Source organism: Fusarium solani (genome assembly GCF_023522795.1).
Source record: "Fusarium solani strain SB1 chromosome Unknown bctg00000002, whole genome shotgun sequence".
Lineage (NCBI taxonomy): Eukaryota > Fungi > Ascomycota > Sordariomycetes > Hypocreales > Nectriaceae > Fusarium > Fusarium solani.
Window position 1 is genome coordinate 1512671 of NW_027072155.1, and position 27657 is coordinate 1540327.

The window sequence follows — 27657 nt, forward strand, 5'->3', positions numbered from 1 at the left end:
AATAATCGCATCGCGGAGCTATCCGCCACTCAGCAGTCATGGCTACCGTGCGCGGCATGGAGCATACCAAGTTCGTGAATCACGGCCGCGCCGGAGAAGCGCACAGCTAACTCATGATTGTGCAGAACCGACCAGGAACTGGCCATCAACATCAAGAAAGCCACCAATGCCGAAGAGATCTCCCCGAAGCGCAAGCACGTACGAGCATGTATCGTCTACACATGGGATCACCGGTCCTCGGCCGCCTTCTGGTCCGGCATCAAGGTGTATGTCTCACATCCCCCCTCCATCATGACTTCTCTTGTTGACCCAAGCTGTGCAACAGCCAACCGATCCTCGCCGACGAAGTTCAGACGTTCAAGGCCCTCATAACCATCCATAAGGTTCTCCAGGAGGGCCATCCCAGCGCTTTGAAGGAGGCAATGGCCAACAGGGGCTGGATCGAGAGCTTGAACCGCGGAATGGGCGGAGGAGGTGAAGGCATGCGTGGTTACGGCCCCCTGATCCGCGAATACGTCTACTACCTCCTCGCCAAGCTCTCTTTCCACCATCAACACCCCGAGTTCAACGGTACCTTTGAGTACGAGGAGTACCTGAGCTTGAAGGCCATCAACGACCCCAACGAGGGCTACGAGACCATCAGCGACCTCATGGTGCTGCAGGACCAGATCGAGCAGTTCCAGAAGCTGATTTTCTCTCACTTCCGCAACGTGGGGAACAATGAGTGCCGAATCGCCGCCCTGGTACCTTTCGTTCAGGAGAGCTACGGTATCTACAAGTTCATCACCAGCATGCTCCGAGCCATGCACTCCAGTCAGTGATTCACCTACCCCATCCCTGTGTTAAACTGACCTTGATAGCCACCGGCGACGACGAAGCGCTTGAACCTCTCCGTGAACGATACAATGCCCAGCACTACCGATTGGTCAAGTTCTACTACGAGTGCTCCAACCTTCGATATCTTACCAGCCTCATCACCATCCCCAAGCTACCTCAAGATCCCCCGAACCTCCTTGGCGAAGATGACGATGCTCCTGCGCTCCCCGCGCGACCAAAGCAGGAGATCGAGCGACAACCGACCCCTCCACCGGCGCCCAAGGACGAAGGCCCTGATGAGATGTCCGAATTCTGGAAGAGCGAGTTGGACCGTCAGAACCGGGAGTACGAGGAGCAGCAGCGTGTGCTTGAGGAACGTCAGCAGCAGGCCCTTTTGGCGCAGCAGCAGCAACAACTCAATGCGCAGCGGGAGTTTGAGGAGCAACAGCGCCTGCTGATGGAGCAGCAACAACGGGAACAGGAGGCTCTCCTAGCCCAGCAGGCGCAGTGGCAGACTCAGGGTCGTCTTGCCGAGTTGGAGCGGGAGAACCTCAATGCGCGCGCGCAGTACGAGCGTGACCAACTGATGCTCCAGCAGTACGATCAGCGTGTCAAGGCTCTGGAGAGTGAGCTGTCGCAAATCCAGAACAGTCTGGGCCAGCAGATGTCGAGCAAGGACGACCAGATCCGAGCTCTTCAGGAGCAGGTCAACACATGGAGGACCAAGTACGAGGCGCTCGCGAAGCTTTACTCCCAGCTACGACACGAGCATCTTGATCTCCTTCAGAAGTTCAAGGCTGTTCAGCTCAAGGCTGCCAGTGCGCAGGAGGCCATCGACCGACGAGAGAAGCTCGAGCGTGAGATCAAGACCAAGAACCTCGAGCTGGCCGACATGATCCGTGAGCGTGATCGCGCTCTTCACGACAAGGACCGACTGAACGGAAGCAACAAGGACGAGGTCGAGAAGCTCAGGCGTGAGCTTCGCATGGCCCAGGACCGAGCCGACAACCTGGAGCGCAGCAAGGGCAACGAGCTCTCGACGATGCTCGCCAAGTACAACCGCGAGATGGCGGATCTGGAGGAGGCACTGCGCAACAAGTCGCGCGCCCTGGAGGATGCACAGTTGAACCTCCGAGATGGAAGCTCCGATCTTGAGCAGCTTCTCCGTGACAAGGAGGAGGAGCTCGAGGTCTACAAGGCCGGCATGGATCAGACCCTCATCGAGCTCAACGAGCTCAAGCAGAACCAGGGCGAGACAGATCACGCCCTCGACGGTCAGATTGATGCTCTGATCCTGGCGAACCTCGACAAGATCAACGACATCATCGACTCAGTTCTGCAAGCGGGTGTCGCGCGTGTCGACGATGCACTCTACGAACTGGACTCTAGCATGCAGGCCGGTAATCAGAACGCATCTCCCACATACGTCCTGTCGCAGATCGAGAAGGCTTCTGCCAGTGCCATGGAGTTTGCGACCTCGTTCAACAACTTCATCGCGGATGGTCCTAACGCTACTCACGCGGAGCTGATCAAGGCCGTCAACGTCTTCTCTGGCGCCATTGCTGATGTGTGCAGCAACACCAAGGGTCTCACCCGACTGGCCACCGACGACAAGAAGACCGACTCTCTGATGAACGGAACTCGCCAATCGGCGCTGTCGACTGTGCAGTTCCTCCGTGGACTGCAGAGCTTCCGACTTGAGGGCATGGATCCTCTCCAGAAGACTGACGTGGTCATCAACAGCAACAATGACGTGCAGATGAACCTGCAGAAGCTCAACAAGCTTGTTGAGACGTTCGCGCCGGGCTTTGGCAAGCTCGCCAACAAGAAGGGAGACTTGGGAGACCTCGTCGATCAGGAGCTGAGCAAGGCTGCGGATGCTATCGCGGCGGCGGCAGCACGACTTCTCAAGCTCAAGAACAAGCCTCGCGACGGCTACTCTACGTACGAGCTAAAGGTTCACGATTCCATCTTGGACGCGGCTTCAGCTATTACCAATGCCATCACCCAGCTTATCCAGGCGGCTACAGTGACACAGCAGGAGATTGTGCAGGCAGGCCGGGGATCATCCTCACGAACGGCCTTCTACAAGAAGAACAACCGATGGACGGAGGGTCTCATCTCTGCAGCCAAAGCCGTGGCATCGTCTACGAACACGCTCATTGAGACCGCGGACGGAGTCATCTCCAACCGCAACAGCCCCGAGCAGCTTATCGTGGCCTCCAACGACGTCGCTGCCTCGACTGCACAGCTTGTGGCCGCCAGCCGAGTCAAGGCTGGCTTCATGTCCAAGAGCCAAGAGAAGCTGGAGCAGGCCAGCAAGGCGGTCGGAGCCGCATGCCGCTCGCTTGTCCGACAAGTCCAGAGCATGATCAAGGAACGCAGCCAAGAGGAGGACCAGGTAGACTACTCCACACTCGGGGCCCACGAGTTCAAGGTGCGGGAGATGGAGCAACAGGTTAGTGCATACCCCCCTACGTTTCCTTCCCTTACCCCCCATCCCAACCTTGCATCCCCTCTCATCTCCGGGGTTTGACGGCACAACGGTTACTATACCCGGGCTAGCTTCAAGATCGACAACTGACAGCCACCAACAGGTCGAGATTCTCCAGTTGGAGAACGCCCTGGCGGCCGCCCGGCATCGCCTTGGAGAGATGCGGAAGATCTCATACCAAGAAGAGTAAGGAGGCTGATTTGTCCGGGGTGTGCGCATTCCCCAAGGTCCAGCCTCTGGGCCTTATTGGACGGGGGTCAGAGACGAGACGAGACAAGAGAGTTGATGGCTTGCGAGGCGTCATAAGCTTGTTGGTCTCCGAGAGGCGCTTCAAGCTAGTGTCTTGGTCCCCGAGCGGCATCGAGAGATGGAATCAAGACAGCGGCCCCGTACAGTACCGTACAGTGCTGTGCGGGATAGTACAAGCTAGTATGGATCAGGCCGAATTGACGAGGGCGATGGGAGAATCTTCAGTGTGTATTGGATGGGACGGTAACCTTATTTTTTTTTCTCCAACATCTTTTTTATCTTGTACTAGTGGATAGAAACGGGAGTCGCCAAGCGAAAGAAGCAGCCATAATCACCTTTTGGGCCATTTTCCCGCGTTGTGACTGAAATCGGGCTCACGACATCTTGTTGTGTCTTGGCGATGTTGGTGTTGGACCCAGATCCCGGAGCCTGGGTCGTACTCTTCGTATCGGTACGGACTTGGGAAAGGCAGACACACACACGGGATGGGTGCACGGTTTCTTGATTTTCTCTCACAGCCTGCTTCAAACCTTGCAGATTGTTTGCTTGGCTGTTTGCTTTTAGTGTTGGTGTTGGTGATATCAAAAGCCTCCTGCGGCTGAAATCCAGGGTAGCACTTTGCCAAGCCTGCGCCATGATTTCCCCTCTCCTGCAGCTGCTTTCCCCCAAGCCCCATGCATGTCTGATCTTCCTGCGACCTGACTCCATTAGATCTAGCCCGAGATAGAAGATCAAGCGTGGGGTTTAGGTGACATGGCGATCATCAAATGCCGAGGCCGGTGAAGCCATCGTGCATCTCCCATCACCACCAACATCACCATCGCCATCACCGGCATGTCATTGTCAATTGTGACAGATTGTACCGCGCATGGTGCTAGCAGCTCGTCTATTGCTTCTTGAAATTGATCACCAGCTAAGGCGCCAAGGACCAACACGCAGTTTAGTGACATGATGAGCAGCATTCTCATTCGATGCTCCAAGCCTTGTTTCTTAAGTATCGTAACATCTCTCATCACCACCAAGACAGCATGCATATCAATGACAATCGTGACCAGCTGTGCCTCGCATGGCGCTAGTAGAGCGTTGATTGCTTCTTCGAATTTCTACCACTAATGCAACCTTGGGCGCTAATGATCAACACTCAATTCTCCAACACGCCAATCAGAAGTGATTCAACGAGATCGCCAGGGCTTAGCATATGGATGATTCCAACGTGGCCGGGTACATGGCTGAGACCAGGCTCTAGTTCCTAATCATCGTGCAAGCCTCAATCCAACCCTCCCTCCTGAAAGCCGCATGGGTTGTCTAGATCCAAGACCACCTTAGCCCCCAAGAAGCTGATCGTTATGGGCTGAGGTGAGGGGATTCGTGGTAGGGTTTGGTTCAGATGCCGTACCCATCGTCTCAGAGGGGGCCGGGGAGGATTCCCGTTGATGTTTGGGGTTAGGCTTCAGTGAGCTCGCTCTCGGCTCAATACCCAGCCGCCCAAGGAGGGAAGCGACAAGTACCTTCTCCAGATGCCAGTCTTCCATTGTGGACCCAATCGCCGTTGCAAGGGTAAGAACGTACATGCAAGCAGCAACAAGAAGGGAGACGATGGAGGCCAACCACAAGCCGATCCTGTTCGCATCGCTTATACAGGGATCCAGAAGAGCAAGGTAAAACAACCAAGCCGACAGCAGAAGGAAGCATGTGACGAGGAGGCAAACAAAAATAGCATGAACTGTGAGAACGATCCCGGATCCTCCTGCTTCGGCGACGAGGAAGCTATATGGAGTGAGCAGGAATCTGATGGCAGCAGTAAAGTACCGCCAGAGAAGGTGACCAGAGTGCCCGGTAGTCGCAAGGACCAGACAGTAGAGAGCAGAAGAGGAGAAAAAGAAAATGCGAGAAAGCCCCCAATAATCCCGTCTTATCTCGTTGAACGGAGGATCCAGAAGGGCCCCGACAAAAAAGAAAGGGCATCCCACGTAGAGCATGGCGAGGCAAAGGCCCATGGCTGTGTAATAAGCCATTCCCAGTATCCCTTTCCTGCCCTGGTTGGTGATACGGATGTAAGGAGTGAAGAGCAATCTGACGAACAGAGTGAAGCACCACCACGTGCCGCTTAATAGTCTGTTCATGTGTTCTGATGTCGTCCACCTTGTATTAGGCCGGAGCTCACGCCTCACCTGATTCGCTATCAGAATAAAGGAATAGCAGAATCCTGCCACCAGATAGCAGAGGATAGAGCTGCACACAATGACGTCCCCGGTCGTCTCATCCAGAAATCCCTTGCAGAAGAAGAAGATAAACATCCCGAACCAAAAGGTGATATAGAGGGATAGAAATACACCATTGGCCGTGCTGTTGGGACCAGCATTCCTTGCGAATTCCATGATGGGATTGTATGGAACAATGAGAAGTCTGACAATCGGAATGAAGTCCTTCCAGCCAGGGGGATCAAGTCGCTCGGTTTCATCGTCATCCTCCAAGTGGACCATGTTGGCCAAGGTCACGGTGGTGAGAAAGGTGGTGAGTATTGAATCGCCGGAGGGCCCCAGTGTTGTGTTGCGAAGGGCGATATAGCGATGCTTCAACTGAGAGACGACAGGCGGAGATGGTGAGATGAGGGTAGTGCTGAACTTGAGTAGTTCGATTGATGAATTGATGGTTGGGAGAAGAGAGTACATTTTTGATCCGTGTTTAGGACGGGGGAAGATGCTTTTGTTGGGGAACTCTACCTTTGTAGGCGGAGTATCGGGGTATTCTTCATAGCCTAACTTAAGAATCACCTAAATGTGGGTTTCCTCACTCCGTATATAGGTAATAATGCAGTCTAAGAAAAGGCTGAGAATTCGAAAATGCATGGACAAATCGGTCGAGGGATTCCTGCCCGACTGTCTGACTGGAGTCGATGAGAAGGCAGCAACCCATCATGCCCGACACCTTCGCACGCCTCATGGAGCGGCTCATACTTTAGATTCTTCCCATGACTTGCAGGCTATTAGATATTGTTGGTGCACGACACCTGCGATCCCTTTGCACATCCTTCGTCATCGCCGTTCCGTCCTTGCGTTTGTATCCACGGAAAACTCAAGTTTTTCTCTAAGCAAATGTTATCAAGGCGGCGGTTAGGGTTCTTCACTTTGGCGCATACTGCCTCAAAGTTCAACCGCGATGCTTTCAGCGTGCATCTCAAGTCACCCCAACAAAGATAATGTTAGAAGGAGGTTGCCAAACAGGAGGTATAAGAACAAGGCCTTCTGCGCTGTTTCCTGGCCTTCTACATCTCATAGATTTGTTAGTTAAGTCATTTGGATTTCATTTTATATAAAAAGGTCGCTCTTGGATTGACATTTGTGACAACTTAATACCACTATATCACTCTTGAACATTGCGACCCCCACCATCTCACACTACTACCACAACACTTACCAATACGACTTTCCGCCACACGATCCTCATCGAAATGGTTCAATTCGAGGAGAAAGACATGGTACGCTCTAAGGAGAAGGAGATGGTCGAGCGCATGTGCCACCCTCCAAGCAACCCCACCATCTCTGAGCCAACCCTCAGGCGCAGAGAGACGGTCTGGGAGAGGGTTTTAGGCAATTTTGTTAACGCGCTCCTGAGGGTTATTGGGGTCGCTATCTTTCTCTTGTCCATTGGACTTTTTTTTATGGCGGTCCAGGAACCTGAGGGTGAGAAGCGTAAGGAATTGGGCAGGGCTTCCGGCTTGAGCTTTGGCACGGCGATCGTGATCTGGAAATCGGTCTGCCAAGCAGAGGAATTTCGCAGGCAGCGCTTTCAAGCAGACCTTGAAGCAGGTTCGATTTCAAACGAGATACCTCTTATTGACATTGAGAGCTGATCCGACCTCTCATCAACTCCCGCCATCGACCACTTGACCCACATTTCAGCAACTCCTTCAAGAACTGCGAGAAGAACAGGAAGCTCGGGGAGAAGAAGGACCGAGGTAGTTGGGATTTATTAAATGGAATCAATATCCCAGAACGTTCATTTGCTTTTATTCCCTGTGAGGATTTGAAGATGGCTTCCCCTGTAGTTCGCATCTCCAACCCCACTCTTTGTTTCATGCTGTAGGCCGCGATCTCTCAGGCCCCAAGCAAGCCAATTTGCCCATTCTGGGTGGCGCCGACTGGCATGGGATCTGCATTGTACGCCCCACCTGCAAGCCCTCGGAGGTTGGTAGTGATGTCTCTATGCGTGCCTGGTACTGTAAAACTGCAAGCTAAAGCTAGCCAGTCTGTGTCGGGACTGGTGCAATGGCCAGTTTGAGAAGACTAACGGCACAAACGTCATGGCACTCCTTGCTGGCGGCGGATAATATAGTCCATCCCTGGTCGAGATCAGCCAGCTCCTGGTCAGCATGGCTAGGAACGCCGCGACCACCCTCATCTGACTTCATCTTTCTGTTCATCATCTCTTGCATGGGGGGCTCGACTTACGCTATTGCTGTGTGGCTGACCTTGCCTCCCACGACAGCGCTATTTCCGTATTAGTGCCATCTCTAACATCCATGTCAGCCAAGCCATACGCTTGCTCCGTCACACAGTAGGGCTGATCGATCGTGTGGGGGGTTTCACAGACCCTTGCATGATGCTAAACGTGGTTGAGTGGTGGAAGCCATCCACCCCAGGAAGTAGGTACCTGCTACATTATTCCCAGCGTCAATTTCAACAAGGGAAGTTAATTCTATAGTGATAAAGCTATGGTTAGGATGGGGTTAGGATTCGGGTCATGGTTGGGCTAGGGCCGTCTTGACTGCTCGTGCACAGAGACTTTGCGTGAAGGCAGGTAGCCTGGCTTAAAGTGGGCCACCAGGTACCTGGTCGGAGGGTTCGAGGCACATGGCGTTCGGAGGCTTTCAGGGCCCACGACTCCACTCGCTTTGGTGACTTCTGACATGAACCTCATGGCAAACTGGACTCAACGCTCATGGCTGCTGCATTGCACCTGCACAGTTTCTGACAGCTGGCTGGCACCGGCATACAAGAACCTCACCTTTTTTTTTTCACCTTCCTCTCACCTCACTTCCGCCTCACTTTTCCTGTTGCCTAGGCAGCCACGTTTGTTACCAGGCAGTGAGCAGTTATTCACTGAGGGGTGGCTCTATCAATCACAACACCATCGGTCCGTTCATTGACGATCACAAGCTGTAGTTGATCAGTCACTAGGTAGGTGGTCTGTAATTCTCACCTTCACATGTCTTATATGATTGCAATTGCCATGTAGATTTGTGAAGTGATTGCATTGCATACCTAATTCATTGCTGATTTAGAATCAAAGTGACCGAGTCCCAGCCAAATCCTGGACCACCCTTGCCCCATCACCCATGATTTACATGAATCCCATCGATGTGACTGCTTTGCTCACTGGAGCTCACTGGAGCTCACTGAAGATGCCATAGACTTCACCGTTGGGGTCTGTGAAGGCTGTCAGAATCAAGAAACGATTGAGGATATGGAGACTGAGTGACTTACTGATCTCGGCAATGTACCCAGCGACGTAAGAGTCATCCATGTCCCAGGCGCCGGCGACCTCGTTGAGTCGCTTCTCGTAGGCGCGTTGGGCGGGGGTAAAGTGAGCGTCGAAGGGCATCGAAGTCGGAACGCCAGGGCGGTTATCGTCATGGAAAGGGTAGGGTTCATTGGTGGGTGGGTATGGGATAGTGATGGGGATGTGACTGAAATCCCCAAGGTCGAGAGTCTCCCAGGAGTAGATCGACATGCGCTGAAAGTAGGCATGGTCGTAGACGGCACCAAGAATCTGCTCCGTCGCCTGGTATGGGTCCTTGACGAGTGCATCGATGAACTCCTTCTTCTTGTCAACCTTGTCGACACTCAGGGTCATGATACCGTTGTTGTTCTGGCTCATGAGTTGAACGAGGCCAGGTCCATGCTCAGGGAGATATCCAGACTCGACGAGGGAGGCAAGGAGCTCGATCTCAGAGGTGGGATAGGCATCGGGGGCGCTGGTAGACTCAACAGAATGCTCGTCGTCCTGGACCTGGGTGATGGCCATCACGCCCTCAGGACTCTCTTGAACGACCCAGCCCAGAGTATCAAGGTAGTCGGTGGGATCGATCATGCGCATGATGGGGCAGCAAAGAGCGAGGAAGGCCGCCAAGTTGACCTTGCCCTTTCCCAGATGGTCGCGGACGAAGGAGTAGACCTTGGCAATGAGGGCCCACTTGTTGCGTTGAGCCTCTTTGTTCCAGAGCGTGGTCAAAAAGCCAGAAACAGTCTTCTGCTGAACGTCGGGGAACATCTTCAGATAGTAGGCTTCCGACAGTTAGCAAACATTCATCGCAAATGTGAAGGGTCCTTACTGCGGAAAGCCATAAAGGCATTCAGAGGGCGCTTGGCGCGGCCAACAGAGGCATCCTGGCTGCCCGAGGCCTGACCAGCATTGGGCGACTCGAGGGCTTCATGAGCGGGAGGGCCGTTCGGGTGGAGCTGGGTAGCAACATGACGGAGGGTGTTGTTAGGGAGGACAGCCAGCAGGTCTTGAACGGGAACCCCGACGAGGCTCTGCGCGAGCGTGTTTCGATCCATGTTGACGAGGTAAATGCTTCAAAAGCTGAGAGTTGCCGATGTGGATGGAGCGAAGTGATGATTGCTGCCGGATGGTAGAAGAGGGAGGATGCTGCTTTTTTTTAAAGCAGTGAGGTGAGGGAGTGAGGAGCAAGGGTGTGTAGAGGGGTGCCGGTAGGATTGTTCTTGGCGACCACCAAGATCCACAGAGGACGATGGTGGGGCCGACCGATGGTCAGGCAACGAACAGGGAATGGTCCGTGCACTTAAACCTCCTCTTTTGGAACAGCAAGTACGTACCCAGGAGGCTTGGCTGATGGCAGTGAGGGGTAGACAGGCCGTAGTCATGAACCTAAGTTGGGCTGCCCGATGCTTCCAATTTACGCATGCAACACAAGTGTGACCGTCAACATGCAATTTTGTGATATAGACTAGACTCTGTAGCGATACCTCAGCACCTCTGCTGTACCTCTGCTGCCCCTTTTTTTTTCAAGCACCCTGGCCATTCTCTATGTAATGTGTGAACGTCATCAGATAGAAGTCATCGTCATCCGCGTCTGCATCCTCGAGAAACTGGCATGCATGGCATGCGGCATTCAAGAAATTGAGGGTAAGATACCCTCCCATGTCCGAACGGGGTGTCCTGCCCTGCATAAAAATTTAGACCGTGAACTATTGCTGGATGACAAAGTACTTACCGCTGGCGTGAAGTACAGGTACTCATCACTAATGTCATCGATCTCGTTGGGTGGCTATCATCAGGTCAGCGTGATGCCTTCGAAATACACGGAACAACAAACCAAGCCGTCCAGTCTCATGCCCGGATATGTCCCCCCGCTAGCTGGGCGAGGTCTATGAATCGTTCCTCTCGGTCGGCCAACGACCGTTCGTTTCCAGGTACATCCTTGAAGATATCAGCCACTGTTTGTGAGGATTATGAGGAAACTTACCACATCCATCTCGACACGCTTGAATTCGTATGCATTCTCGAAACCATCAGTCAACGTGAAAGCTGAGCAGGGCAGATGGTATTCGACGGAGTCCTGAGGCGGGGGAGTGCTGACAGGGAAGGTCGGCAGCTGGGTGTTCATGATGTAGTTGTTCCAAGGCGAACCAGGCACTCTTCGATAGGGATGCCAGAATGGGACAGATCGCCACTCGTTGTCCATTGCAACCTTGACCAGCAGCTTCCTTCCCTGACCCGACACTCTGATGGTATTGGGAGCCACATTGAATTCAATTGCAGGCGCCTGCGACGGCTGAGACAAGCGGTAGCCCTTGGCTACGATTGAGAGTGAGATCTTGAAAAGAAGTGCTGTGGCGGATTGCTCATCGACATAGGTAGAGAGACTACGCCACGGATAATCCGCGAGATGCTCCCCAAGGATGTGGGCGATGTAGAGGAAAGCAAGGGCGGTATGGGCGATAAGGCAGGCAGATCGAAATTTGAGGTCGGCAGGCTTCTCCCAGACTTCGCCTACGACCAACATCGCAATGAAACCCAAGTTGGCGAATGGGAACTGCTCAGACTGGCTATGCTCCCAAGGCATGCCCCGAGGCAGGCCAGCAAGTTCCATGGTGTCATTCGTGCCAGGTTGGTAATGCTTGCGGAAAGACGATATGGCCTCGGCATACCACATCGAAATGCTCGCCTGAATGATGACCGAAGGCTTTTCTCCTGGTATTTCCCTTGCAGCGAGCGTTCGAATGTTCTTGAGGATGTCATTATCCTCAGCAAGGTCTGAAAGTAGGTCTGGGATCAGAAAGGCGACCGATTCAAGAATGTCTAGAAAGCGTTAGGGTTAATGCAAGCAAAACAGTGTAATACATACCTTCAGTCTGGAGCTTTTTGCTCTCCAATTCCGGTAGGGGGATGTCTCTGAGGGCTCGCTGAAGGATAATGCCGTGAAGAGGTTTGAGAGCAGGGTCAACCTTCTTAGCGATGGAAATCTCCCTCCACAGGGGACTGAAGCTGAATGAGTTTTCCATGCTGGTGATCTCTGTGATGCGAAGGTTGAATGCGAACAGACCAGCAGCCGGGTCCGTGATGGCATGGCCCCTAAAACTCCGCATGCCTTAGGCCTAAAGCTCTAACAATAGAACTGTGCTTCTATTGTTCTTTAGGGCCCATTTGGGTAATTTAGACAACAATACGATAAAGCCTCCGATTGTTCTCTGCTTAGATTAGGTAAATTTGCCAAACTACATTGCCTTGAAAACATTGGAGAGTAGGTGACAAACCCAACCTTCGCGTACTGCTCTGTTGCCCAACACAACCCTCCCAAGTTCATAACATCGGTCACAAGCCTCGCCCTTATCGAGGCCGTCCCAACACCTACAGCCATGGCGCCCGACAACATCTCTATGGAGGACATGGCGAAGCACCCCCGATGTACTGCGGAAGGGTTTCTCAGCCCGCCCTATCTGGACGTCCCCCTCAGCTTCGTGTACCAGAAGGATCGGTCTGATGTTCACATCTTCCTGAACGACCTTTCGCACCCCCAATATCTGTGTTATGTCGCAGACAACTTCAGGCATGTGGACTTGTGATTGAAGGAGTCTTGATGATCTAATCGTCGCAGTCGCCGTGTTGAGCAGCCCGTCATGGTGTTTCATGACAAGGCCAGAAGAAAGTTCCGCCTCTGCCCCATGCCTCCGGGTGTGTCGCCCGATACCTCGACCTATGGAAGATTTTGTTTTGCCCGTGGTATGTATTTGTATCAACTGCGGTTATCTAGACGTTGCTAATATGATACTAGACGCTACCGGAGTCGACAATGTTCCTGTCCCCTCTGTCCTCCTGACGCTGGACAATGGATTGGCTCATTCCCTTTCGAAGAATGCATGGATCATGTACAGAAAGACAAAGGAACCGGACATTCGCAGACAGCGCCCCGAAATCTCGCATGTGCAACTTTGTAAGCAATCTTTTCACGAATATGCGAGCTTGTCTAACGTTTGTATAGGCGAGACCATTACTCAAATGTGGTTCAGTGAGACTCCTGAAATCAGAGAGCGTTGGAAGCTCATGGCCCAGGAAGCTCTCGTTCACTACATCGAGAAGAAGAAGGAAGCCGCGAACAACAATGCTTCGAACGGAAGAATGGAAGAGGAACCCTCGGGTTAATGTACCTCTGGGTGTAGCGAGAAGGTATCGCATTGTACTTTCCTCTACTAATCTGTGCGGGTTTGCTGCCCACGGCCTTCACCAGCACTCGGTGGCATTCCTGTTCGCTTGGAGGAAAGGTATCGATGGCGGTAGTATAGCTTGAGATCTCACCTTTGTTTACCAGGTTCTGCGATGGTTATGGTTATGGGATGCATGGTCTTTCACTCTGGTACTCAAGTAGCTAGTCTTGGGCAGCAATGCCCCAGGTAGTTCACCGGCTCCGCTTCTGCGTTACCCCAGGGTGAAGACCTAAACAAGGTCATTCACTGAATTTTCTGTCTGCTTGCGTGATATCGTGATGCCATGATCTAAGATTCAACCGTCGACGTGGGTCGGTCGCTCTTGCTTTTGGGAAACACTGGGGTCACCAAAGCAACCACGCACACTTCTTGACTACGATTAGGCAGGTATCTTGAACCTCGTTGACTGTGTTTATGCAAGTATTCTGGAGTGCTTAGGCAGGCATCTTCAACTTCCATGACTGTGTTTAGACAGGCATCCTCGAGTGTTCATGAGGTATCTTGAACTTCCATGGCTGTGTTTGGGTAGGTATCTTGGACCCGGCTGTATCTGCGTCACCCTAGCCAGTACTCCATATAAATGTACAAATGCCGTCCTTTCTTGACGTCGCTGGCAGCACCTTAGAAGGGGTGGAAGCCCTCGACCATCTCATGGCCCGTTCCAATCGCTGCTCCAGATGAATGTACCGCACCGCCACTCAGACCCCTTCTCCTTCTCTCCAGACGGACCCAGCGGCCGTGGGCAAATGTAGAACGATCGCCCTGTAATCAATGTTAGCTTCAGAGTTTGACCTTGTACCTGCCTGTAGCCATGTACTCGCGACGTTGTGCAACGGTGACGCCACATCATGCACGTTGCCAATCGTAGGATGGCATCCGTTTGGCTCACTTACCGCAGTTGACGCCTGGCTTCTTGGTGGTCAGGCTGATGCAGGGCTCATTGTGTTCACATCGGGGTGCAACTCTCTTGCCCAGCAGCTTTGACCAAGACTCTTTGGCCTCGATTGGGTCAAATACCCTGTCAGACGACTCGCCATCGGTGGTGGCTTTGCTATTCTCGGATGTCCTTCCTGCTGTGGTAGCAAACATTGATGAAGATGACCCTTGTAGGTTGGTCCGTGTATTTGACGACCCTGCCGGTTTCTTTGTTGGAGGGGGCGTAGAGCTCGTTGCCACTCGCTCTAGCTTGTCGGGCTGGGAGGCTGGTGCTTTCGGCTTGAAGAAACCCTGCAGGGTTCTTTGGCCCGGGGCTAGCGGCTTGCTCTTGGCGTCGTTGGAGCTTGTCGTAGTCTTGCTCTTCTTGAGGGATCGCGTTGGTGCCGTGCTCGTAGTCTCTGCGGGTCTCTTCGTGCTCGGTTGGGATTGGGTCTGGCTGGAGCTGGTGGTCTCGATGGTGTTGGGCCTGGACGAGGCGATGCTGGTCTGTGAGCTTGTGACCTGGTCAAGTTCTGCTGACGCTGTAGGTGTGTTGCTATTTGCGTAGCTTGAGGGCCTTGCGGGCGTATCTGTGCTGACCGAGTCTTGTCGGGAGAGGCTTGGACCCGTCTTCTTTGTGAACATGTCGCGAATGCTCTGCCGTCGGTCAAACTCTGGGATAAGCTTTGCAGACAAAGGGAGAAGGTCCTTGGAGCTCCAGTCACGCTGACGCTCGCCATCTCGAAACATCCCAGGGGGGTTCAGGACCTCCAACAGTGCACGCTCCTTACCCTCCACAGTTACCTTGTCAGCGAACGTAGCAAACACAGGACAGTGATCAGACCCCATGAGGCCTTCCTGGATGTTGGAAAATGTGAACCAGTCCTTGATGCCGTCACTGCACAAGACGTAGTCGATTCTGCTGCCGTTGTTGGCAGGCCGTGTGTTTCGCTTTGTGTCCCAGCAGGTGTTCATGCCTGCTCGTTCCGGGTGAAAGCAACGACACAAATCCCACAGAACAGGTTCCTCGCGGCCCTCGTCTCTCTCCAACCACGTTCCCCTCAAAGATGAGCTGGTTGAAGATGCGTCGTACGGGCATGTTCAGCCAGCTGTCCAAGCTTATGTCCTCTTTGCGTAACATCTCAGCGACGTTGGTCGAGTCCATCTCAGAGCGAACAACGTTCAAGTCGCCCGTTAGAATGACCTGCTTGCCTTCTGCTACGAGGTTTCGTATCCTCACATCGAGTGCTTGGAAGAAACCTGAGCGAAAGTCATCCCGAGACTCGTCACGGTTGGCGGGACTGTACACTCCAAAGAGCACAAACCCCGGGAACTCGAGAATCACACAGCGGCCTTCGGAGTCGAGAGTGGCTTCGTCGATGATGCCGTCGAGCTGGCCTGGCCGAGGGTAACCACCGATTTGCTGGTCGGGAGGAAGATCGCGGAACTTGGTCGTGGACTTGGGTGGTGTAAGGACACCAGTGACCCCTTCTTCGGCTCGGATGGGGGCACACTTGGAGTTTCGTGTGTAGATGGCGACACCAGAGTATCCTTGGGCCAATTAGCTTGCTGGTCTTGGAAGCTTCGTAAGGGGAGAGCTGTACCCTTCTTGTGCTTGGGCAAGCTGAAGAAGACGTCCCAGCCAGGGACGAGGACCATCTCATCATATAAATCCTTTCGCTGGATCTTAGTCTCTTGCATGACAACGATGTCTGCTTCCAAGATATCGAACATGGCCTGTGAAAAGAGTCAACACTTGCACTTGGACAGCTTGGATATGACCCAAGTCCCAGCTTCAGCATCGTCTAAATCGTCCCAGTCCTAGCCTCATCTAGATCCCAGCCTGGGCATCACCCAGGCCTAAGTCTGAGTATTACCTAGATACTTGTCTAGGAATCATTTAGGACCTAGGTTGAGGATCATCTAAGTCCTTGGCCAAGTATCATCCAGGTCGCTGTCTGACCATAACCAAGGACCTTGTCCAAGCATCATCGAAGTCCTTGTCTGGAAATCATACAGGCCCTAGTCTGAGTATTATCTAGGTTCTAGCCTGAGCACCATCTGGGTCCCAGCCTGGATCTAACCCATGTCTTATTCTAACCATTCGCAATATGATCAAGATTTAGGCTGTATCTAGACCGATGCTTTTTAAAGCAGGGAAGGAACTTCAACTGAGGGAGGAAGGATCGTAGCGTAGGAGACTGGGGGAAGACTGACTTGGAAGGTTCGCTTTTCTCTCCAAGGTTGATAACCAAAGGGATTCCTGATGAAAGCAAGGCATTAGAACTCCTCAGTCTCTTGACAAAGAAGTACCAACCTGATGCCGTTGACTGGGAATGTGTAAGTGAGTGAGTCTTTGAGTTGGAGAGGAGTCTCACCATTCCATGTTGTAAGACGAAATGCCATCGTGGAAATGCTCAATTCGAGCCTCGGGGAGGATATTTCACAGTAGAGTCTCTGCAGGGGTCGTGATGGGCGTTATTCTGGTGATGCACATCATCTCCAGCGTTTTGGAAGACGGGGTAATGGAGGACAGGGGGAACTCGGCCGTAGGTCACAAACAAGGGCAAATTGGCGGGATTCAAGAACGCCAGATGTGTATGAGAGGGCAAAGAGGACCACGAGAGAGATAAAAACTCAAAGCATCGCGGTATCGAAGTGGCTCGAAGTCGTGATCTTCACAGCATTGCTCGCGTGAGGGTTGAAGATCGCGGCTGCTGACTACAATGACGCAGGAGCTCCACCGCGTGGTGTTGAACCTCGCGGCCTCCTCGCGAGATCACGTGCCCTCGGTCACCCGCGAGAAAAATTCGAACCTTACAATTGAGGCAGCACTGATTGGCGGCTCTAACCGAGCTCGTCCAAGAATGACCTGATCACAAACTTGGCTTGTAACCATCAACCCGTCAACCGAACGAACAACAGCGTTCACCATGTCTGCCGCCCGACAGTTCACCCGCACCGCCTCGCGCGTCTCCGCGCAGCTCCGCGTCCCTGCCCAGCGCCGCTTCGCCAGCACCGCCGAGAACGAGTTCATCAAGGAGCGCCAGCACATCAAGGAGCACGCCAAGGGCACCACTGGTGAGTCGCCGACGACTGCGGACCGGGTCAATTGGATGCATTGGGCATGATTACTGACGGCTGGCAGAGCTCTGGAAGAAGATCTCCATCTTGTACGTCCCGACCCGAGAATTGAGTGAATTACGAGCCGAGCGTCGATTTCGGAGGATCGGAAGCTGAAGACGACATGGCCGCGATGCATTGGTACGAACAAGAGCTAACAAGATGGAAGCGGCGTCATCCCCGCCCTCGCCCTGTCCGGTGCCAACGCCTACTGGCTCTGGAACGAGCACTGGGACCACTGGAACCACATGCCTCCTCTGGAGGAGCGTACCGAGTACCCCTACCAGAACATCCGCTCCAAGAACTACCAGTGGGGTGATGGCGACAAGGTCAGTTTGGATTCTTTACGGGTCAATTGCACAATGCTAACAATATCACAGACTCTCTTGTAAGTTACTACGACTTCCCGAACGATGAACCTCGACATTGGAAGAGCTCTGCGAAGCTTGAACTCGACATCAGCTTCGACCAATAGAGCTTCACGTTTGCCGTAGAATGTCGAGGACAAACTGCTAACCTGCCACAGCTGGAACGAGAGCGTCAACTACCACAACAAGGACAAGGTCGCCTAAGCGAATCTTTAGACTGGTCATGTGTTGGACAACTGACGGACAGCTCCTCCCGGAGATACCTTGTACATGTTCCCTAGACTCGAATTGACTGATTGTTGAGATTGTGTGCCTTGATGAGATTGTGCTGTCTGGTGATGTGAGATTGTCAATGATGAGTAATGCCTCGCCCTTCACTGGTGCCATTGTGGGCGTGCCCAATGCGTGTCCTAGATGAGAAACTGGAAGCTCTCGAGCTTTACCTAGCTCTAGGAGGATCTTAATTGACATGGACGCCAATTGAGCATTGAATTTGCGCTGCTGGCCGATGATATCAGACCCCTCAAGTCATGTCCGACGACGCATCTGCCCACCCAACGTTGTGTCATCCGGCATTTTCCGAGGAACAGCCGACCAAACCACAAACCGCCAAGCGACCCATCAACACACCAAGCGCGCGCGCCAGGCTGGAGCTGAGATGCCTAGAGCTGTCTAAAGAACGGAGGCTATGAGTGTTTGACTCTTTGAGCGTCGATATCAAGGCTTGGGCCTCGCGTAGAGGTAGACACAAATTCCCATTTGCTTGGGGTCCTTCCTGATTGACAGTTACCTAGGCAGGAAGGAAGGCGCGACCGGGTGCAGAGCAACACCATCACTTCCCATCGCGTGCACACTCTGAACTCAAACCTAACTCCTTCATTTCACATCCAAACTCTTCCTTTCAACTTCACACATTTGATGGCGCGCAAGGATGGCCCGATTCCTCAACCCGGCCAAGATTGGCCTGCTCGTCCTCGTAGAGCTCTACGTCGAAGGAGCTGTGCCAAGTGATGCGATCCTCCCAGTCCTCTCCTTCGTCCACGACCACCTCACAGACTTTGCTCCAAAGAGTGTCTCTGCGGACCAGGCCGAGAGATGGGGCAAGGCAGAGCGAACGGTCAGCCTCATCATCAGCATCAAAGATTTTGAGAAGCTACTCGGCAGCTATCCCTTTTTGATGGGCATGCCTGGACGGAGATTATGGGATCAATTTCTAGGAAAGCTCTGGGACATCAACTGCCTTGATGCAATGCACGACTTCTTCGACCATCTCTCTCGTCTGCTGGCCAAGACGAAGGAGGAGCGACAGAGACTTGCCGAAGTGGGTCACCCCGTTGAAGACGAGGGAGGAGTCAAGCTCACACCCAACTCACCCTTTGGGACATTTGTCCGCCGGTCACGGCTGGAGTACCATCGACTTCGATTTCACGACTGCACCGAACTTTGGAAGAACTTTGTACGATATCGACAGCCCACGGCTCAGTACATGAAGCGCAAACTCCCGGGCTTTGGGCGGATGAGCTTCGACAATGTCTTGTTGATGGGCGAGCAAGAGGACTGGGATCACCAGAGTGTCATGGACCTGGCCTCGGTGGCGTACGGTGACATGCTCACTGGGGATCAGAGTAGTACGGTCCCTGTGAGTGCCGACGACATTGGGAGCCTCCTTGAGTTCCAGATTGAACAAGTACAGAGTGAGTGTAACCCCCCAGTGCTGAGGATCTTGCTTACACGAAATAGAGTATGGGAACCGAATACCACTTGAGATTCGCCATCAGTTTCACGACTTGCTCAAGGACAGCTGCATCAAGCCCAGTCTTACACACTACCTCAAGTAGGTCCAGCCCCTTTATGTCGCCGAGTCTATATCTAACAACCACAGTTTCCTTGACGCCTGGAGAGGAGGAGACTATCCTACCGCGTTCGACCTGCTTCATCGATATTTCGACTACACCATGTCCAACAGAGACCGCTCCTACTACCAATACGCTCTCATGAACCTTGCCGTGCTCCAAGCCGACTTTGGCTGCCACCGAGAAGCCCTGACAGCAATGCTCGAAACCGTATCGACAGCACGAGAGAACCGGGACATGTCTTGCCTCAACTTTGCTCTCAACTGGCTGTTCCACTTTGGGCGTGCCCACCCCGATCTTGTTCGCGACCTCGTGTCCCATAGCATGCTAGGCACGGGCAAGGACAATCTCGCATTCCTTCGGGTAAAGTCGAAAGAAACGGGCATGTGGACGCTATGGAGTGCTGTGCTCCTCAGCGAGGCGAAGCTTGGGCTCATCAACGGAGACAGCGTGGCTGCGGCAATGGAGTCAATGGTTCGAAGTTCTCATATTGTCGTGGTGAGAAACATGACGAACATGTTTGGCTCCCACCTCGCGCTCTCTGCGGCCCTGTGGGACCGTCTTGGTGTTTCGAGTATGTCGTCGGTGGCATGTGAAGTCTTTCTGAGATGCCATGCGCGACACTCCATCTTTGACGACGAACTCAAACTCAGCTGTCGACTTGCCATGATGCTCGCGGGGCAAGGAAGATACGACGAAGCTCTAGAGAAGTTGGAAGTGTTGGAAGAGAACTCACTGAGATCATGGAAGCCAAGTCAATACTGGCACAAGTACCGAGGGATCATCAAGCTCAAACGAGATCTACACCACAACAATCTGGAAGGGGCTGACCAACTGATATCGCAAATCGTTCAGTCCAGGGATGACGACCTGGAGCCCGATATGGCCTTTCTTGTTGACAGCCTCCATGTCGACTACTTGATCCGGCGGGGAGACTATCAAGCAGCATTTGCCAAGATCGATCGCATAATGTCGCAGATACAGGAAGAACGACGAGACGTGGTTCTCAAGGTCAAACTTCTACTGCTGAAGGCCACGCTTCTGGATAAGTGTGGCCGAACGCAGAGGGGCTTCACTGCTGCCATGCGAGCGGCAAGTATCTCTTGGGAAGCCCGCAATATTCCAGGTCTCTGGGAAGCCGTCGGCGCTGTATCAAACATCCTCGTTTCACTCAGCGAGTTTGAAGCAGCTTCGCAATTGTTGGTGGCCGTGATACCTCGGTCTCTTGAATGCGATACGGCGAGCTTGTCCGGCCAGCTCTACAGCTACCTGGCTGACGCAAATATGGGGCTTGCAGGGAAGTGTGAGCCCAAATCGGCCAAGCGGATGGAATACATGACCAAAGCCCTCCAGGCTGTACAGAAGTCCTTTGACCAATACTCGCAGATTGAGGACATGGCCATGCAATGCCAGATGACGGCGAAGAAAGCCATGATCATGAAGCTCTCCGGAGACATGGCCCTGGCGGCAGACTACGCGGCGGAGTATGTAGCACTACAGAAGAAGGCTGCTGCGCTCAGTCTTGGAGCGTGATGTGTGATGATGGCCAAAGCAAGGTATGACATGGTATAGCATGGACAGTGGCGAAGGGGAGCATCTTTAGGAGTTGATTATACTGTTTATTTGTACAAGGACGAGTGAGATATGAACCAGCCCTCAGGGGTACTCTTATTCAAGAGCATGAGATTTAATGATACACGTGCAATGTCTCGTTCCTCATCAATCGTGGTTGTCCCACGCAACACTTGTTCCACCTCCTGATGTCTACCATCGTACTTTTTCACCCTTCCTATTCCTCAGCCCACCCTCTGCCGGCGTCCCCTTTCTGGGGCCTCAACGGTTGGTGCTCCTGAATCGGCCTCTGACACATCATTCGTAGCCCATACTCTCTCAATGCAAAGCTCAAACGGCCCCTCTACACGATCCGTCAGTCCAACGCCCACACTCAGAACTTTTTGCCTCAGCATCTCAGTCTGAGGCTCTACAACGAAACCATGGTTCGTTCGTACAAAGTCGTTCCACTTGATGAGCACCGTCTCCCATTGACCTGGCCGCTTGGCGAAGAGTCGGTGCTGGTGTAGATCTGACGGTTCCACACTCTCGGTTTGTAGGTTGACAAGGTAACTGCGGCCATCCGACTTGACTCGCAGCGCGAGGTACAGGAAGGGATCGATGTCCCACATCGACCGCCCAAACACTGTTGGTCGCTGATCGGGAGTTCGGAAGCCGGCGAACCCGGTGCGCTGGATGTTGGGCTTGTCGGCGGGGAGGCGTGTAGAGATGGAGCCGTAGAAGCGAGCATAGGAGGAGGGAGATTTCGGGTCGGCAGAGGTTACGTGTTCAAAGTTGCTGTCGGAGAAGCCGCCGATGGTCTTGTCGGTCATGACGATGCAGTCGCGGACGTTGTTGGAGGTGTTGAAGTCGTAGAGGGGCTTGGGTTTCGTGGCGCCCTTGATGGCCTCGAAGGAGACGGCTGCGGTTTGTTAGCTGGAGGGACCGGAGCTTGAGTAGAGAGAGCATACCGATCTGTGTTCGTCGTCTGAGCTCGTCCATGCTCCGCCCGAAGAAGTTCCTCGAGAGGAGGGTTTGCGTCGCTCTCATGATGGGCGAGTTCTGAAGTAGAGGATGTGAGGTTCGTCGCAAGGTTCGTCGCAGAGCCCAATTGGCTCACCGAGAGTCGCGGGACATGAGCTAGAAGCAGAAGCAACGGTTAGAGCCTTGCGACTGCGTCTTTGCTCGGAGAAGAGGTGGTGGTGCAGCTCGTGATGTGGTTGATGAGTTCGAAAAGCCGTTGAAGGTTTGCACAGGCTAGCATGTGTGAATCAGTGACACCCACCCGGCCTTGCCCCGCGACTGTCCCCAAATCATACCATTTCGCACAGGGTCGGACCACGGCACATTATTTCTCCGATACCGGTCCAAGAAATTCTTCTGAGCCGATAGCGAAGTTCCGCCCGCCGATCAGAGCACCCAGCTCCGGATGATGACCCTGCGCCGGCTCAATTGGTGCCCTGACGAATAAATGCCTGCCTCGTCGACAATGGCGCTGCGCCCAGGCGCCCTGAGGAGGGGCGTCATGGGCACGGTGGGTGTGCAGTTTGCGCGGTACTCGTCCATACCCTCGAGGGCAAAGATGGTGCGGGAGATGGAGAAGACTGCCCGTCAAGAGTCGAAGAAGATGGAAGCCGAGTCAATGTCTGTTATGCAGAAGAGAGCGAATGATGAGTACTTTAGGTCAGGAGGAGGACCTCTGTTTCCTGGTGAGTTGGTCATATACCCTCCAATTGAGGTTGTGAATCACTGCAAGACTGACTTCAACTCAAGGCACTTTCGTCCCACTCCCCCTCTCTCGATACCCCGGCGGCACCAACTTCTTCCGTTACTCATGGTACCGCCTGCGCCAATGGGGCATTGAGACCCTCTCCGTGCTCCAGTTCAAGCTCAAGTCCATGCCCGACTGGACGACCCGGCCCAAGTGGAAGGCCGCCCGCGGCAAGATCGCACCGACAGCCAAGGTCATGTACACCGAGATGCTCACAGCTTTTGCGGCCGGCGACAAGGCTGCTATCAACTCTCTCTGCCTCGGCCAGTTCGCAAAGAAGCTCACTGCCGCCATCGACCGCCGCAACCCTACCGAGCGCACCTCGTTCGAGCTCGTCAAGTTCAACAAGACCCTCTTCTACCCTCGCGTCGTCGCCCACCAGGTGCACGCGGTGAACCCGTACGACAAGGACAATTCGACCGAACAGGCCGTCATTGCGATTGCGTCGACGCAGCGAGCGTCAAAGTACAAGAAGTCTACTGGGGAGCTGATCCCGGGAAGCACAAAGGTGCAGGAGAAGATTGAATACGTGGCTCTGTCGAGGCAGGTCAGCGATAAGACTTACCAGTCTGGATCTTGGCGTATATGGGGCACAGTCCCTGCTACGACTCTCGAGGCGTATCTAGAGGAGCAGGCTTGGATCAACGTGGAGCAGGCCAAGCGAGCGGGATGGACTGGACCAACCAAAAAGTAAGGAAGAGGAGGCAGTTGTACTGATATGAAGGCTGAACGACCTGGTTTCCAGCTGAAAACAATGGGAGCACGAGTCAAGGAGCAAGAGTAACGTGTAAAACGAGAGTGTATATTGTACGAGGATTATATCTGTGTACTATAGAATAGCATGGAAGTCGGCGAACGGACGTCAGTACATAGATAGTACTTCTCCAATTCAATCTTGGGTATTTGCCTTTTGTGTAAAAAGCAGCCGACGTCCACGAAGAAACAAGGTTCCTCAGGTGATATGAAGAGAGGTAGTGTTTGTCGAGTGTACCACTCTGGTCAAGGGTTGGCTGACCCTGTCAGCCGGGTCGTTGTGAGAAACGACCGCATCTGACGACATCTCATGGGGACATGTCTAGAAGAACTTGCCAGTCGTGGCAGAAACGAGGTTCTCAGCGGGCTCATCAGTCTCCCTGCTCTCAGGTCGCTCAAGAGGACGATCCAGAGCATCGAAGCGACGTCCTTGGACCTTGGCCATCACGAACTGGACAGAGAGACGCAGAACAAGAGCACCGACGCCCCAGAGGATACCACCGACAGGGGCAGCGACAAAGGCACCAAACGCACTCCAGTCGTTGCCGTACAGACCCTTCTGAAGGAGCAGAAGCTCACCAGCCTCCTGAGCGTTGCCGTAGTAGACAAGACCGAAGAGGAAGACGGTGAAGATACCACCCAGACCGCCAACGACAACCTCGAAGCCACGCCACCACCAGCAGCTCTTGATGAGGCCAATGCATAGGACGGGGATAGTGGCGGCGGAGATGAGATCGGTGATGAGGTAGATCTGAAGAATCGAGGGGGCCTTGAGAGCAAGGACGATGACGGGGATGATGATGAGGACGACACCGCCTCGAATGAACCAGATATTGAGCTTGTTGCGGAACAAGTCGTTGGAAGCGGACGAGACCATAGCCGACTGCAGACTGTCAAAGGCAGCTGTGCTAAGGGTGACGACCATGACGAGTACGATGCCCACGACCCAGCTAGGGAGACGTTCCAGAAGGGCGAAGAAGGCAATGGCCCCCGACGAGGCAATCTCATCGCCCTGCAGAGCTCCGGACCAGATGGCGATGAGACCAGTGGAACCAACGAGAGTAAGAACGCACAGCACAACGATGGTGGCGATCATGGTGCCCAGGTGAAGGTCCTTGTCCGTCTTGGAGGCAAAGGTGCGCAGCCAGAACGAGGACAGGAAGAAGCAGTTGGTCACGATGGCGACGGGGAAGATGTACAGGAGCTGCCAGCCGAGGAGGTTGGCCTTGAGCAGGCCGGATGAATCGATCAGGCTGCGGTCGATGCTTGTCTTTGCGCCGATGGTGATTGTGGCGATGATTACCAGGCCGATGACCATGGCTCCCTGGATGACATCGGTCAAGAAGGAGATGCGGAAGCCACCAAGAGCTGAGAGAGTCAGAATGTGGGTGCAAGACCGGAAAGGGGTTAACTTACAGGTGTAGATAGTGGTGATGACGCACTGGACGATCATGACGGGGAGACCATCGAGGCCAGTCAAAGCCGTGACGACCTGTCCAATGGCCGAGAGCTCAGAAACCATGTACAAGAACAAGGTAACCAGCGTCATAAAGCTAAGATACAGCATAGTCAAAGTGCCATATCGCTGCCTCGTCCACTCCGTCAAGACGAAACCCTCAGGGCAACGTCGTCGAATGACAGGACCGAGGTATCCAAACATGAGGATGGGCAGAGCCGCCGAGAGCGAGTAGACAATCATGCCCTGAACGCCAGCAATGGTTGCCAGCTCGGGATAAGAGAACAGAATGGCGGAACCGAGAGCTACAAGAGTCAGTTTGTCACCGACGAAAAGGGGATAGGGTCGGGGGGTTCTGGAGCGGCAACACTTTTCCCACGCAAGCATTAACTTGATCGAGTATTTACGGTACAATCTCAGCTTTGCCTCTGCACGTCAGCATCTCCCCGAGATGAACTCGAAAGTCCTCGAGGTTGGATGCCGACGCTGCTTCGACTCAGCGCCCGTAGTGAGCCGCATCCTCTCCCCCTCCCGAGATGTCTCTCTGGAGCAGGTTTGATGCATTGGTATCCAGCTCAGCTAAAGTTATACACTCAGCTGAGCTGGACGAGGGTTAGTAGCAACAGAGTTGTGTGAAACATCTTGGGGAGGGGGGAGAAGAAGTAAGATCGTTTTGTTGTGAGGTACGAACCTGCTCGTTCAGTCTTCACTGCTTCATGCTCGTCGTAATACTCGCGTGTGAGATCGAATTCCTCACAGCCAATTGCTTCATCGTTGCAATGCTGCCGTATTCTTTTGCGTTGCTACCGCTCCGGGATGTTGCGTTTCAAGAGCTCATTGAGGCTCTACTCACCGGAGGCGATGAAGTTGAGGGCCAGAGGAAGGGCTGTCAAACGTTAGTAGGTGGTCTTTTTAAAAGGAACCTGAGCCTTGAGGGTGCCCCATGAAGTACTCATGGGGCCTAGAGTCTCTGGGAGATGAGTTTTCCTGACCCGTCTGAGTTCCGTTGCCAGCGAGAAAGTCCTCTTTGGACTGGTTTCTCATTCTCCAGGCAACGCCTGTTCCAATAACGCTGCGTCCATTGTTAGCTTGGTGTCCGTGTACGCGAAAGAAGAGAGCGCAGAATCTCGAAGGATCACGAACAGGAATGCACCATAAGTCAGGTACATGACGGCGTTGGACGCCTGCGTAGATGGTTGACCCATGGCGGAAAAAGGCGACGCGATCTGTCGTTTTTCGAAATACGAAGACTAGACGTTCAACAGAAGAAGTGTCGTTCCTGCGTGGAATTGTTGATGTAGGAGAGAAGAAAAATCAGGCATTCCCAGACTGAGGGGGATTTTTTTCTTCAAATGCGCCGCCGCTTCAGCTGATTACAGTTAGAACCCATCTCCCACTCCCAATCCAGTAAAGGTAATCAGAGCCGTCACAGATCCATGGAAACTTGGCTTGGCCTCCCATCGAATGCGAGCTTTTTTCGTTAGTGAGTGTGGGGGTCAGTCCATCTCTTGGGACAACGCGAACTCGTGGTGAAAATGAGCCGACAGGGAGTCATCAGGTGGACACGAAAGAGTGGAGTTCGTCATGGAGCGACGGACCGAAGAGTCTACAGGCTTTTTGTTGGAGGAATAAAGGGAGATTGTTAACCCTTTGACGATTGGTCTCCATTGTTCACGGGAATAACTGCCTGGTTCATTAGAGGCAAACCTTACCTTAGTGTCGTCGTAATGCTTGTCGTGGAGTCGTAAAAAGCTTACCTGGACATCATGTAATAATTGACTGAGACTATTCACATCACAGTAAGGCTTACCATCACATAAGGCTTTCCTTAGGCTCATAACATCTTGGTAATGCTTATCTTGAATTCATACCAACATTTACACACGTTGTGACGGCCCTTAGGCCTCTCGTCAAAAATGTTATCTCGCCAGGGCTACCAAGTGCCCCATAGCATGATCCCACGTTCGGCCCTTTTGTCCATGTTCAAACATCATATCATATCATCACCAGGGAAAGCATTCACACATTCACCAAGCAAGAGGGGACTAGAGAGTTTTTTTTTTTTTTTTTTTGGTGGGCTTTCGCCCTTTTGTGGGCTTGCGCCCTTTTCCAACCTTGTTTTTTTGTTTTTCTAATTTTCTAAGGAAGTATCCCATCCATACATGTCCCATCCGTGGTTTTCATACAAACACTTGCCCTGGTAAGCAAGTGGGCAGTGCGAGGCCAAGAGATTGAGAAAGAAAGAAGTGCAAATGAGTGTAGGGAGTCGAAAGCAGAAGATGCTGAGAGAAATCGCAAACAATAAAGAGTCGAGCGTGTTGAGTGTGTCGAGAAGCAACAAGCCTTGGGTGCCGTCTCGACAATGAAGCCTTCGATTGACGTTCCTGGAAAAGTCAACCCCAACCACCAGGTTCGCGGCTTTGCGACTGCTCGATGGTGGTTGGGGGACAAGACATGTTAGGAGGTGGTCTGAAAGAAGCGACAGGTGGGTAGCGAGACTTGAACACCAGGCGATGAAGCTATCGTTGCGACAGAGCTCACTTGTAGTGCTCGAAAGATGTTGAGAGATGCGAAAGAAAG

General features: G+C 53.2%; 12 protein-coding genes across 12 annotated transcripts; 6 read left to right on the forward strand and 6 right to left on the reverse strand.

The window, feature by feature from the left end:
* Positions 1-38: 38 nt before the first annotated feature.
* Positions 39-3500, forward strand: MRS44_004433 (uncharacterized protein; the record flags this gene model as incomplete). The annotated part of the gene is made up of 5 exons (XM_065622201.1): positions 39-70; positions 126-266; positions 326-813; positions 861-3274; positions 3414-3500. 5 exons carry the CDS (start codon positions 39-41, stop codon positions 3498-3500), a joined length of 3162 nt encoding a protein of 1053 aa, XP_065478273.1.
* A 1381-nt stretch (positions 3501-4881) lies between these two features.
* On the reverse strand, positions 4882-6231 carry MRS44_004434 (uncharacterized protein; the record flags this gene model as incomplete). Its single annotated transcript, XM_046280940.1, has 1 exon — positions 4882-6231. The coding sequence occupies one exon, from the start codon at positions 6229-6231 to the stop codon at positions 4882-4884; it is 1350 nt and encodes a 449-aa protein (XP_046136437.1).
* Positions 6232-7010: 779 nt separating this feature from the next.
* On the forward strand, positions 7011-7889 carry MRS44_004435 (uncharacterized protein; the record flags this gene model as incomplete). Its single annotated transcript, XM_046273648.2, has 3 exons — positions 7011-7368; positions 7646-7746; positions 7800-7889. The coding sequence occupies 3 exons, from the start codon at positions 7011-7013 to the stop codon at positions 7887-7889; spliced, it is 549 nt and encodes a 182-aa protein (XP_046136436.2).
* A 1055-nt stretch (positions 7890-8944) lies between these two features.
* Positions 8945-10119, reverse strand: MRS44_004436 (uncharacterized protein; the record flags this gene model as incomplete). The annotated part of the gene is made up of 3 exons (XM_065622202.1): positions 8945-8997; positions 9046-9846; positions 9894-10119. 3 exons carry the CDS (start codon positions 10117-10119, stop codon positions 8945-8947), a joined length of 1080 nt encoding a protein of 359 aa, XP_065478274.1.
* A 468-nt stretch (positions 10120-10587) lies between these two features.
* Positions 10588-12171, reverse strand: MRS44_004437 (uncharacterized protein; the record flags this gene model as incomplete). The annotated part of the gene is made up of 4 exons (XM_065622203.1): positions 10588-10746; positions 10797-10850; positions 11049-11884; positions 11931-12171. 4 exons carry the CDS (start codon positions 12169-12171, stop codon positions 10588-10590), a joined length of 1290 nt encoding a protein of 429 aa, XP_065478275.1.
* A 270-nt stretch (positions 12172-12441) lies between these two features.
* Positions 12442-13225, forward strand: MRS44_004438 (uncharacterized protein; the record flags this gene model as incomplete). Its single annotated transcript, XM_065622204.1, has 4 exons — positions 12442-12608; positions 12681-12805; positions 12858-13016; positions 13065-13225. 4 exons carry the CDS (start codon positions 12442-12444, stop codon positions 13223-13225), a joined length of 612 nt encoding a protein of 203 aa, XP_065478276.1.
* Positions 13226-13936: 711 nt separating this feature from the next.
* Positions 13937-16608, reverse strand: MRS44_004439 (uncharacterized protein; the record flags this gene model as incomplete). Its single annotated transcript, XM_065622205.1, has 7 exons — positions 13937-14049; positions 14181-15153; positions 15254-15753; positions 15807-15939; positions 16420-16465; positions 16520-16532; positions 16581-16608. 7 exons carry the CDS (start codon positions 16606-16608, stop codon positions 13937-13939), a joined length of 1806 nt encoding a protein of 601 aa, XP_065478277.1.
* A 527-nt stretch (positions 16609-17135) lies between these two features.
* MRS44_004440 (uncharacterized protein) lies at positions 17136-17897 on the forward strand (the record flags this gene model as incomplete). The annotated part of the gene is made up of 5 exons (XM_046275635.2): positions 17136-17283; positions 17351-17375; positions 17495-17654; positions 17706-17713; positions 17852-17897. 5 exons carry the CDS (start codon positions 17136-17138, stop codon positions 17895-17897), a joined length of 387 nt encoding a protein of 128 aa, XP_046136431.1.
* A 727-nt stretch (positions 17898-18624) lies between these two features.
* MRS44_004441 (uncharacterized protein) lies at positions 18625-21079 on the forward strand (the record flags this gene model as incomplete). The annotated part of the gene is made up of 3 exons (XM_046272611.2): positions 18625-19387; positions 19434-19527; positions 19576-21079. The coding sequence occupies 3 exons, from the start codon at positions 18625-18627 to the stop codon at positions 21077-21079; spliced, it is 2361 nt and encodes a 786-aa protein (XP_046136430.1).
* A 263-nt stretch (positions 21080-21342) lies between these two features.
* MRS44_004442 (uncharacterized protein) lies at positions 21343-22147 on the reverse strand (the record flags this gene model as incomplete). Its single annotated transcript, XM_046272610.2, has 2 exons — positions 21343-22019; positions 22069-22147. The coding sequence occupies 2 exons, from the start codon at positions 22145-22147 to the stop codon at positions 21343-21345; spliced, it is 756 nt and encodes a 251-aa protein (XP_046136429.2).
* Positions 22148-22586: 439 nt separating this feature from the next.
* On the forward strand, positions 22587-23562 carry MRS44_004443 (uncharacterized protein; the record flags this gene model as incomplete). The annotated part of the gene is made up of 2 exons (XM_046273647.2): positions 22587-22806; positions 22871-23562. The coding sequence occupies 2 exons, from the start codon at positions 22587-22589 to the stop codon at positions 23560-23562; spliced, it is 912 nt and encodes a 303-aa protein (XP_046136428.2).
* A 381-nt stretch (positions 23563-23943) lies between these two features.
* Positions 23944-26282, reverse strand: MRS44_004444 (uncharacterized protein; the record flags this gene model as incomplete). The annotated part of the gene is made up of 5 exons (XM_046268903.2): positions 23944-24989; positions 25038-25382; positions 25931-25963; positions 26001-26149; positions 26221-26282. 5 exons carry the CDS (start codon positions 26280-26282, stop codon positions 23944-23946), a joined length of 1635 nt encoding a protein of 544 aa, XP_046136427.2.
* Positions 26283-27657: the final 1375 nt, after the last annotated feature.